Here is a 12,325-nt window from a genome sequence, read left to right on the forward strand (position 1 = left end):
AAGTAATTTGATTTCTTTAACGATTATAGAAAGAATGTTAGGCAAATGCTTGATGCAATGTTAAAACACGAGTTTTATGATAAATTTTGATTGTCACGTGGTTGGGGATTTATGTCATTTCAATCTTTCCTCCTCCGTGATACTCTGATAAGAAGGAAAACTAAATATTAGAAATAGATTTTCATTAACATGCTGAATCAAGTAACATGAAATTGAGTTTTCGTTGGTAAAAAGCAAATATTGTGAAACATACAATGTTATCGTATCAAAATTACTATAATTAACCGTTATATATTATACAGTTTACATTCCTAAATACGAAACTTAATCTCATCATGATTACGCGGCGTTAAACGTCGATATCTATTTATCCAGACTCGAAAAGCAATTCATACAGATTCCTTGCTGAAAATTTCAAAAGAAGTATGTTCGAGGAATATTCAAGTATCGTTCCAATACGTTGACATTAACGTGGCAGTGTCATAAAACCTGATTACCTTCTATCTCATCACGCGCGACTCGCGACAAAAAAATGCACTTAAGGTTCCTTTCCGTGAAAGTTGGGAAGAAAAGAAAGAAGTCGGGCGAATGCGAAGAAAAGAAAATTAGACGGGTATAGAAAGAGGCTAAAGTCGAGGAAGTCGTGATCCGAAAAACATTGGTTCGATCCTCGTCGCTTAAGGTTGGAAGTTCGGCAATGGCCCGGGCTCAAATTGAGCTTTACATTATTTTGAGGTGAAACGGAGCCGCATTGGGAACAGCGAGCTTGTTTCGGCCAGATTGCCCGGCTTTGTAACGATGGAAATACCGAGAGAGTCCTGATGCCGATTGCTGTTTCCGCGATAGGACGAACGAAAGCATCCGGCTGCATCTGAAATACGATTGCAGATTGGATTAAAGACAAGACTTTCCTTGTAGAATCGCCACTACGCGGGGATTCCGTTGGAAATAGACTAAAGGATTTAGTCTTATCGATACGACCAAGACGCAGCACACGATTCTAACGTAGCTTCTTTTCTTTATTCTGTTGCAGGTATGTCCCCAAAATTTCGCTTCTCATTGGTTGCACTTCGGTGTTGGTACGTATTTACTTGACGTATAATATGCATCGTGTATAGCGTTCAACTATGGAGAGAGGCAGTACGTATTAGAGAACAAATTCGTAGAAGATGGATATATTAAATTACTTTGTGTATGCAATGACGAGTATAATCAAATTACAATTAACGTTGCAATTTCACATTGCTTTTCACTTCGAACTTTGGGTAATTTTTAACTTTGATCTACTTCGAATAAACTTTAGGAGATAGTAACGTTAATAATTTTAGATTCGATTAATAAATGTTTAGATTCGAGTTAGACAGACTCGCCAGGAAATTAAATTAGCACGAGAAAAAGTTCCTATGATATCACATTGGGTAGTAATATCAATGGTTTCTGTATTAAATCATCAGGCATTCGTTCATTACCTTTTCACAAAGTAATGAGGAAATTACCGTGAAATAGTCGATGGTGAAACACTATGGGCTGTTTGCAAATGCTTCACGCGTGCCTGTTGCCGCCGCGAAAAGACGTAAAATCACTTGAAATTTTACATAATTATTTTCCCGGCTAAAAGTTTGATAATTGGGTATTATTAAAACAATTTTCCAAAGGATATGTTGTACGGTAGTAAAACTGCTATTTTTTGTACGTTACAATAGTCCCTTTTGTTCCTTCTAAAGAAAATATGTTTCAGTTTTTAAAGAACAAATATTACGTTTTCTCTTTAAAAGAGGGACGTATTTTTCATAAATAGAATGGCTATTCTATGTAGTAAATAATACCCCTTTTATTCTTTTTAAAGAGAAAACGTTGAGATTTTTAAAGCAAAATGTGTTTCATACATTTTTAATCGAGCAACATTAATAGTAACCTATTTTCAAGCTGGCGAATAATTTTGAATTAACAATAAGTTTATTTTTAATTTTTTAGTTTTCTGCAATAACAAATTTTTTAATTAATACACCGCAAAAGCTACTAAAGTTCTATTTTCAGAAACATTTTTTGTCAGTGTCCTTTATTTTCTAAAAGAAAAAAAATAAAGGAAAGATGTTTTTTTGAGTCGATTCCCTGTTATGGTACAATAGTTGCGCAGTAAAAATGCATTTAAGGTGTTCGATAACATTCATCTACACCTTAGCATCCCGATAGACTTAATAGCGGACTTAGTGATGGACTTACATCGCTTGTCACACGGAATCCTGAATTACTATTCAACTCTCGGCTTCAATAAGCTTGATTGATGGATCGATGCTTCAAGCCAATGAAAATCTCTTATATCCTCGTTATTTCATGCGAAAAACTTTCTCAGTACCTTTTACCTGATGCATTTTAAACGATTTACGCTAAAGACCCGTCGCATTTGTCAGATAAAGTCACCGACTGAATTATGCAACATTGATATTGCTGTCCTTTTTATTACTTGCGAAGCAGTAAGTTGTTTACGTTTTGTTTCACTTTGTGAACATCCATTCTCCTTTCGTATTCCTCTGCAAAACATCGAAACTTATCATCGATTATGGCATTCAGCGGATCAAACGAACGTATAAGTTCCATCTCTTTAATTACTTACAAGCAACGGTACATGTTCCTGGATTCGGTGAACGCAAAAGCAATCGTTAGCTCTGCTGTATTTTTCATAGGTCGAAAGATATCTCGGATTTCAAAAAATATGAAAACATTCAACGTTATATTAAGCATTCTCTCAAAACATTGCGATTACTTTCTATTCGTAAATAGAAGAATTCAAAAATCATATCGGGATTACAGCGAAACGCAGCGACAGCTATGGAACCTCAATTTCCATTTAATGATTGCTCGAATGCTTTCCTGAAAATCAGCCACACCTCCGAATAACGATCTTAAAGCATCTTCGTTCGACGATGAATCAAATAGGCAGAAACGCTGGCCAGACCGCAACAGTCTACTGTGAAATTAAAAATTCGAGCAACGATGGACGACAGCGTTTCTTCTCGGTTAATACAGCGTCATAGATAGCGGACGATCGTTGATGGTAGAAGCGAAACGAGCGAGTTGCAGGGCGGTGGCTGCGGTCGCCGGCATTAGGGATTTTAGGGAGGCTTTACGGGACGATGCAATGGGGGAAAGGGTGCACAGGGCCAGCACGGGATTTTGGTTGGGGTTGGAGCGAGCTTGCACTGTTCACGGCGATTAATTCATTGCCGCTTCCCGCATCCCACCGCAAACCGCCTTTTGGCCCCACTCAACCCTCTCGCGTCCTTTTCTTTGACCCTCGTCCCTCCCACTTCCGTTGTCTCGCTTATCGTCCACCATCTAGCGTCCCTTCCCCCGCTGGAGTATCGTCGGATGGAACCAGTGTTGCTTTGCCTAATCGCGTGGAAACGGCCCTCGGAACGATGCTAGTCCGATCTTTGACGAGACGTCGTTCAACATCTGTAGATTTAGGGAATCGTTGGTTCTCGCCCGAGGATGCTTCTAGCGGTTAGTTCTGATGGACTGCGGTTAACGGTCCTATTAGCGATGCTGATTTTTCTTTTGTCTTCGTAAGGTAATTCGTCGAATTAACGTGAGTTTGTACTTGAAGATCACAGGTGGAACACATGGATGAGAAGACTGAGAATTTTTATGTAAATTGATATTGTACGTATAGAATTTCTTACATCTACCGAATATTACAACGAGTGTTTTATTTTGGATATTTCATATATTTTTGTACATTGCTGGATTTTGTACTTACTCGCATCTTCAAACTTTCTATAAATGCACGAAAATCCGCAATCTAACGATAAGCCATAGCGGTTTTAAAATACTGTACATTGCTACACTACCTAAAGCTACCTTTTCATTTGGCTTACGTTCTTAACACGAGATTTTTCATCCCCTTTTTGATTTGCTCAATTTAGCAGTTATTTTTAAGAAATGTACATCTTCCGATCTAACAGGTGTCTTTCGACGTATATCATTTTTAATAACATAATTATTATTAATTTAACGAAATTCAACGAGCGTATACTGGCCTTTGATCTTCATTATGTTCACTGACAGTATCCTTACCGCACCCGTTATCTATAAAACTTTTTATTTTACCATCGATGACAATTATTCAATTTCTCTAGCCACGCAAATCCAAAATCAAAAGCAACTTGAGTTAATCGATTAAACGACCACAGTCGGATCTCATCGACATACCGTAGAATCGAATCCAACCAGAATCCAAGCTAAGATAGTCGATTTTCCGGAAGAAAATTTTTCACGATACCTTGGAGTGTCATATATTTAAGTCGGCCTTTCAGCCTGGAGAAAATAGTAAAAGGAGGACGCGAGACGCTTGTACGCGTAGTATTTGGAATGATATCAAATGGAAACTGTCCGAGATCGATGAACGCAATCGTCTCCGAGTTACACGCTTACGATCGCGTAAGCGTAACCCGACGGGAATTTGAAATGCAAAACGGAAATGCGAGGTGGATGCGACCGTATGGCACCGCGTGGGATTTCCTGCGGTCGTGGCAACGATATGGCCGCTCGTGGACCCTCTATGGATCGTTAGGTATTTTTCAGCCACCGTTTTGGGAATCGTTCGCTTTCCTCCTGCAATCCTATCGCGCCACGACTTTGACAAAGAGCCCTCGTTTTGACAACGGTTTTTCCCCGGGCCGTATGGCACCCAGTCCTTTCAGCTTCGTTTTAGCGTAATCCCTGATTCGTTCGCGAATCGACGTTAGTTTTCCATTTACGCTACATTTAGAGAATTTTTCATTCGTTCGTGAATCGACGTTAGTTTTTCATTTACGTTACGTTTAAACAGTCTTCGATGATTTTTTTTTTTTTTTTAAAGAGATTTGAATTATATAAATTATAGGAGAGATGATTATCGATCGTTAAAGATCTGGACAATTTAGATAATGGGACGTTTCAATGCTATAGTATTTTTGAAGGTTTCCATTTTTTTAATTCCATGATGGTATTTCTGGGATAATTTCACCGTATTTTTGGGGAGGAGCTTTTTAATGAAAAATGAGTTTGCTATTTCGCAGTTTGTTTTTCGACTCGCGTTTCTTTGTATTTGTTTTGCGTGATTTTTCATCTTTTAAAGTTCAATTTTTTTTAGGATGCTTTTTTTCACTAGATGACATTTATCGGTATTTAAATAAAGAGAAATTTACGTATAACCAGCTCAGCTTCCAATCGTTTGATCACGTATCTTCCTAGCTACTAGCGTATCCGGGATAACTCGTACAAATAGGATAGAGTTAAATTTTGTGTTGTCACGTTTCATATCGACTAATAATTCAGCTGGAGCTAAAATATCCGTTGAATACAAATATATATAAAATATCCATAATATAATACTCGCTAGGAGTCTCGTCAGGCCGTCGAGCGAGTCGGACGTGTAAACTGAACATCGCTCCGTTACAGTTTGTGTGGTTTGCTGCGCAAGTGTTTGTCGCGATATAGTTGTTTGAATATATTTTCAAATTAATTACAATTAAAGACAGTGGCGATATTTCCTGGTGAACAGCAGGCTTCATCCGTGGATAGCGCAAAACACACAAAGTTTTCAGTTGAACGAATCAACAAATTCAACGAAGACTCTTACGCGGAGCGTGTTATTCCCGATTAAGGAACAAGCAATTGTTATACATGCAATCGTAGACGTTCTATCGAGGGATTTACAAAGCCAATGGTTAAAGTAGTTTTCCCTGATTTGTCTTTAAAAATTTGTCTCTTATATTTAAACTTTCTTTTGCTCGCCACTGTAGTAGCAAAAATCACAACTACTATTAGTACAAATTCTACTGCTACGTACTGTTCGTTCTATAAAATTCTAAAATTCACAGAACTTCGACATTGATCGGCGACGTTCTGGATAGCAGTGAATCCAGAAAAATCTTTGTTTTTCCCTGGAAACGTAGTATTATAGTATCTTGAAGCTCGGTTTACTCTTGCTCCCGGGAAAGATATTTTTTAACGCCATATCCGTCAGACGTATTATTCGGGGGAGAGTTTGTAGATGGCGCGGGTTGATCGAGCGCGCGGCATGACCAAATCAAAAGAGAGGGATTTCCGGTAATTTCCGCAGCCTAAAACGTTTCCGCGAATGGTGACAGATATCATGGAATAGCGACAGCGGGCGGACGCGAGTTTCCTAAGGCTCTGATTTCTATGAACCGTGATTTATCGCATTTCAAGAACCTCTTCCGACAGTTTAACGATGCCGTGATTCGAGCGCAGGAAACTGGATTCGCTTCGAAATATCGATCTCCGTTTCTCTCTCATCTACTCGGCTCTGCTTCGCTCCGCTTTGCTCAGCTTCGCTCTGTCTTTCGGGACGAAGACTCTGTTAATCTTAACTCGCGAACGCGCCTCTCGATTCACTTTTTAAAATCCTGTTTCACGTCGTTTACCTGTGATTTATGATGCTTGATAATTATCATCGCGCTGCACGAATGACGTATGATTTCCATATTTCGTTGTTTAATAAACTCGTTCGGCCGGCCGAAGCTGGTGGCTCTGGTTTGATTGATTTTCTGGCTCACCGAGGCGATGGTGGTTTGGTTAAATCGGTTCTTTTTTATTTTTTTATCCAGCAGGATAAGGAGTTCGAGTCTGCCAGGATTTCACATCTTGAAATTCAATCTCGTTCTTTGCACAGGATAATGAAACTTGTACTCTGTGGACACTATTTGTCCGTATAAAGCGAAAAAATGAGAAAATGTCGTGTACCTTAAGTTCAGTAAGAGAAAAATATCATAAATGAGAGAATATTCCACTCTTTGTACTATTAGATTATACTCGGCAAAACTGTATCTGTCCATAGAACTTTCGACTTTCATCTCTGATATGATGACTTCGTTTAGTCGATAAAGGAAATCAGTGGAAATAGATTTATTCAAAAATTGATTCGAAAGTATACGTATGTGTACATATACATAGAGGGAAAGCTTTGTGTGTATAAAAATTCTCAGTGTATAAATAATTCTATTGCCCCTTATTGAAATTGTTTAAACACGATAATGTAGTTTCAACTTGAGCCTTTTAAGGGATCGTTTTGTGCTTGGTTTGCCTCCAATTCGATTAAATTATTCAATTGACGATAGTTCAATTAACTCGTTCTGCTCACTGTTAATTAGTAGAATACAGAGTTTGTAAATGTTTGGATAAATTATAAGGTTTAAGAAATTTCTTCATTTCCTAGTGTTGGGATAATAACATCGGTTTAGCAATTTGTATGGAATTAATTACTGGTTTAATTATTGCTATTAATTAATTTGCTATTAATTAATTCATTAATTAAGTATTTGTTGGCGTAGTTAATTACTGATTATGAAAAGTAATTAAATTTGGTTTATATAAATGCAGCGATCAGACAATGTGAATCGACTGGCGAGATATAAGAATCGAGTTCATTTGCAGAATTCACATTCGAGTTCATTCTATCACAGAGAGCGAGTGCAGTTAAACAAATCTTTAATCATTCGAACTAATATTTTGACCTTATTCATCAATTTACTATATTTAAAAGATCAATAGCATTATTATAAATTGTACTTGATTTACTTAAATTGTACTTGCTTCAATAAGAAAAAATAGTTGAACTCTGATTTTACTTTTTCTGATTTTCGTGTACTACTTTAACTGTGAAGTAAAATATCAAATATAAAGAAATCGTTTTTCAGTTATTTAAAATTTAGTTTCTCATTAAATATCATTTGCTTATAACGTAAGTATTTTCTTACAAATTGATTAAGTTTAGATCGATAATTTGGAAATATTTATTTTAACACCTAAAATAAACGTTACAACGTATTCTTCGATTTATAACATTTTCACACTTATACATAATCATTGACACTTTATTCCCCATTCGTGGAAAATACGATTCACTTAACATTTGACCAGATGACGAATCTCGCGTTGTCGTGGTGTTAATAATCCTACGTAGGCCTAAATTGCCTTACTGAGTGGTCATTGGGAACATTAAATGGCATCTCCAGCCGTAAGCACCGTCATTTGCAAGCATCATTGATCGTTAATCATTCCTCTCTCTCACTTGTGCATGCGCTATTTGAACGAGTCTGTCAATCTTGTACCGTTAGTCATCTAGTCAAAAGGTTATCGTGATAACACATTCTGAAATCGTTTTAATTATTAACATTTCCATATATATCAACTAAACGAAATTTATTTACGATTAGGCCATTAATTCTTTGCGCTGTAACTATATTTCCTAACATTGGTCGAGAAACTAGAATGTAACAGAAATTAGCAGTTAACCGCGTCGTTTCAGGAATCATCCAGTAATCACGGAATTAAAAGTAACCAAACGCGAGTCAATTTGAATTGTATTTCACTCCTTCTACATTTATTAGGTTGTCCGAAAAGTTCCTTTCGTTTTATAAGGAAGTAATACACGCACAATGTTTTTTGTTTTATATTAGTTTATTGAATTATGTACGAACATAATAATAGAAATAGAACGAAATGGATCATATCTAATTTAATAAAATAATATACAACAGAAATTGTTGTTCATCTACTATCGCCTTATGGAAGGAAAGAAACTTTTCGGACAAGCTAATAAATGTCGTATAAAGTATTTGAAAAACATGAAAAAGCGCGTAAGAAAGTCAAACAATCCACGATATTAGCTTTCATCGCAACTTACGTTACGTATGCCACTAATTTTATCACTATTTCCCAAAAACCAATTCCATCGTACAAACTGAAAAAGATGGATGATCACGCGTACACGTAAGAACGAAAATTATGAATTTCCATGAATCTGACGCGTTCGTGTAGCGATTAATCACATTTTCGCTGTAAAATCGGCAGAAAGAGAGAAAAAACACGAACCGCTGCTCGACAAATATAATCCGGTAAAATTAAAATCATCCGAAATTTGAAAAAGTCTTTGTCGGTTGGAGGACGGGGAACGAGTGACGCGCAATCTGCCGATTCGCATTCGTCGCACTCGCGTTCGCAATTTCGTCGATCTCTGCGGCAACATTTCGCGATCCGGTCGTTTCGCGAACGGCTTTCCGTAATTCACGCGAAATATCGACAGGACGCTCACGGAACGGCTCAATTCCCGAAAAATCTGCTCGCACCGTGAAACCGGAAGTCGATGTTGAAACGCGTTCGTTCGACCGATAATCGGCGCCAGTGTGCGCAATAATTGGCGAATTGGCGTTAATCGAACGGTGTTTACGGGCCGGGCAGCCTCGCACCATCGCCCAACTCGTTCGCTGATTTCATAAAGGTGATCCCGATAATCGGCTGTAAAAACCTGCGGCGACAAACACTCTCGTTCTGTCCTCGTTTTAGTTTAGTTTTTTCCATCGGTTCTCCCTGAATACCAATCTTTTTATCTGTTCCGAATGTTAAGTGATATTCGGTTTTATTGTGATCAATGTTCGTTACATTTTTTACATTGGCACTCTCGATTTATCTTTTTTATATGTTTACTTTTCGTTTTATTTCTCTTTTTTTCTTTTTTCTTTTTTTTTGGAGGATCGCAATTGCGCGTATAGCACTTATGCTGCTTTTGAAATTTTATCTGTAGGTCGAAGTATTTAATTTAACACTCGTTGTCGAACAGTATTTGCGAAATGCACGTAGTTGTACGTTGTAATTAAACATCGATTCAAAACATCACACGTGTTTCAAGAAATGTACACACTTATTTCAATCAATCTTATATACGTATCTATTGAAACTGGTGAAAATTGAAACAATTGCTGTTGCAAAACCAATGAAAATCGTGAAATTCAGTTGGGATCATCGGAAAGTGTACGCTTGCCCCTGTAAAACGCTTTTTATTTCATTTCGATTCGACTCTCCGTTGCTAAGATATCGTCGTTCGAGTAGAAGCGAATTTTTCAATAATCCTCTATCGCTGTCTCTCTCCTACACTCGTACCGTGTCACTGACCAATCACAACCTGGTTAATATTGCGCTGGCTAGTGACAGACAGCGTCTACGACGTTTTACTATTGCTACAATCAAGCACACACGTTTCCTGGGAAAAATGTAGGTCAGACTGCTGTTAGTCGCCATTCATAATTCTATAGACTTAGATATGTTTATTATACTTTGTAGTGTTATGAAACCAATTAAGATATCTACTTAAATCAAAATGCATTATTATGGCTACACTACTAACTATTTTTTCAGCACTTAAAAATCTTGTGATTGTTTCATATGGATTGTTTATAAAATATTGATGTACTATTATTATTTGGTGAAACTTATTGCTATGATTTTTTTTTTTTTTTTTTTTAATTAAACGCAAAGGGAAAGAACTCTTCATAGAATGGTCTATGGCTTTACGTTAGTTTTTGATAGACACCATAACCGTTATAACATAGATGTTAAAAATGATGGTATGAATGTTAGTATGTCCGATTAAAAAATTTTGTCTATGAATAACCATTGTAAATGATAACATTTTTTGATTACCGGTAGTCATTATCGACGGCAGAAATGTAACATTACTTTCGATTAGATCATATTCATTGAGGACATAAAGAAACTTGTATATTTTATTATGTAAAGGAAGAGATAGGGGATATATAAAACAAAACATTTAACACAATAAAAATGTAATAAAAATATTATACTACATTTCATTCTTTATATCTTCATGCTGTTTTGTTGCTTAATAAAATGTACAAGTTTTGTAATTGAGATTTCTTGCATTCTCAATGAATACTAATTATCAGTAATGTTAATAACAATTATAAACAGCCGAATGTAGCCAGATCAAACTTTAGTCACTGATACTAGTTAGTGGCAACCCAGAAAGCTTTTTAGCTATCGATAATGGTTATCGGCGAACAAAATAAAATTCCAGCCATCGATAATGGTTATTGGTAACGAAACAAAATTCCTGTCACTTATATTGCTTATTGGTAACGAAAATTAAATTTTATGGTTACCGATAGCCAAGAAAAATTCTAATCGTTTATAACAATTGTTCGTAATCAGAATAATTAAAACTTAATATCTCTTAGTTGTTTCATTTTCTGAGAAACTTCTTTCAGCTTGATCGATAATCGGTTTCCATCTGATTAAAAATTAACTTTTGCCCAACGCCCTTAGAATGTTTAAAATAGCTGTTATTTTGGATCTCTGATCATTACAGAAAGTCTTTATAAGTTATAAATATACGGTGTACCTATTAGTTCTTCATTTGTTCCTGAATTTTTATAAACCTTTTTGTACTCAAATTACGCTTGCATTTAAACGATTCGCGAAAATCAGTAAATAGAATACAAAATACATTTTTCAATTTACAAATGTAACTACCTATTTAACGTAATCTTGTTACCTTTCAAGCACCGTAAAAATTTCATTTGGCCTGTAAAAAACCACGTGCAACGTGTATTCACGTTCGAACGTCCGCCTGTTAGCTTATCACGCGAAAGTACGTATTTATCGGTTCGTCGGCGAAGAAACGTATCCGCCAGCCTTCCCCTTTCAGTCTTTTCGTCCCTTTCATTCCTCTTCGTGGCCTGTCAAACATTCCACCGGCCGTTCTCTTGGCCTCCACGACAACGACGTCTCGTGGATATCTTGGTCAAACGTGCGTCGTGGGTTGGGTACGCCCGGAAACAGCCGTAATTTTTCACCCTTTTACAAGCGGTCTCAGTAAAAACTATCGTCGAACCGCGTCGGTGGCAGGTTGACAAGAGCTTTTGTGAACGCGACCCTTTAAGCGGCCGCATTGTTGACTTTCGTCGTCGAGGTTGACGAAGCACGAACCGACTCGCCGCGTAATCAGTCCGATGATAATGGGTTAATTAATCACTGACACGGCGACCAAGCGATTCGAGGCTGATACCGAAAGTCGGCCAGGTTGCTTTCGAGACCCTCGATATCTCGCGGTCAGCTCCTCTAAATTTATCTTTTGCTCGCTCGCCCATCTGATCCTGTTTTTTCCCATGGAATTCCCTTTGGAACGTTCCGTGAAATTTTTTTCATTAAATCAATTTCATACTAAATCGGCTTTAAATTAAATAAATTGGCACTTAAGACGGAATCTTTCCTTTTACTTTCGTTTGAACATCTTCCAATCGATTTAGTGAGGCGAATTACACCGTGTGTAATCTGATAAACTGATAAAATGATATGAATAATTTCGTATAATACTATAAAATCGCGGTTAATGTATGATATAAAAAAATTGCAATATGTTGCATAAAATAAGTGCAGTATAGAAAATAGAAAATATTACGTGAACTTTCAACGTCATTAACGTCACGCTATCTTTTGGAAAAATTATTTAACAATCGATCAA

The 12,325-nt window shown here is 36.9% G+C and overlaps 1 protein-coding gene across 7 annotated transcripts in view; it reads left to right on the forward strand.

Moving 5' to 3' along the window:
* The window catches only part of LOC126916983 (E3 ubiquitin-protein ligase MIB1), a 441,377-nt gene that overhangs the window by 127,152 nt on the left and 301,900 nt on the right, over positions 1-12,325 (forward strand). Inside the window, exon 10 of one of the 7 annotated variants that reach the window (XM_050723359.1) lies at positions 1,034-1,180. The exons of the other annotated variants lie outside the window; for them this stretch is intronic. Coding sequence (XP_050579316.1) covers positions 1,034-1,118 — 85 coding nt within the window. The 3' untranslated portion in view covers positions 1,119-1,180. Of the gene's footprint in view, positions 1-1,033; positions 1,181-12,325 lie in introns of those variants that run through there. 7 annotated transcript variants of the gene reach the window in all.

Source organism: Bombus affinis, chromosome 5 (genome assembly GCF_024516045.1).
Source record: "Bombus affinis isolate iyBomAffi1 chromosome 5, iyBomAffi1.2, whole genome shotgun sequence".
In the NCBI taxonomy this organism is placed as follows: domain Eukaryota; kingdom Metazoa; phylum Arthropoda; class Insecta; order Hymenoptera; family Apidae; genus Bombus; species Bombus affinis.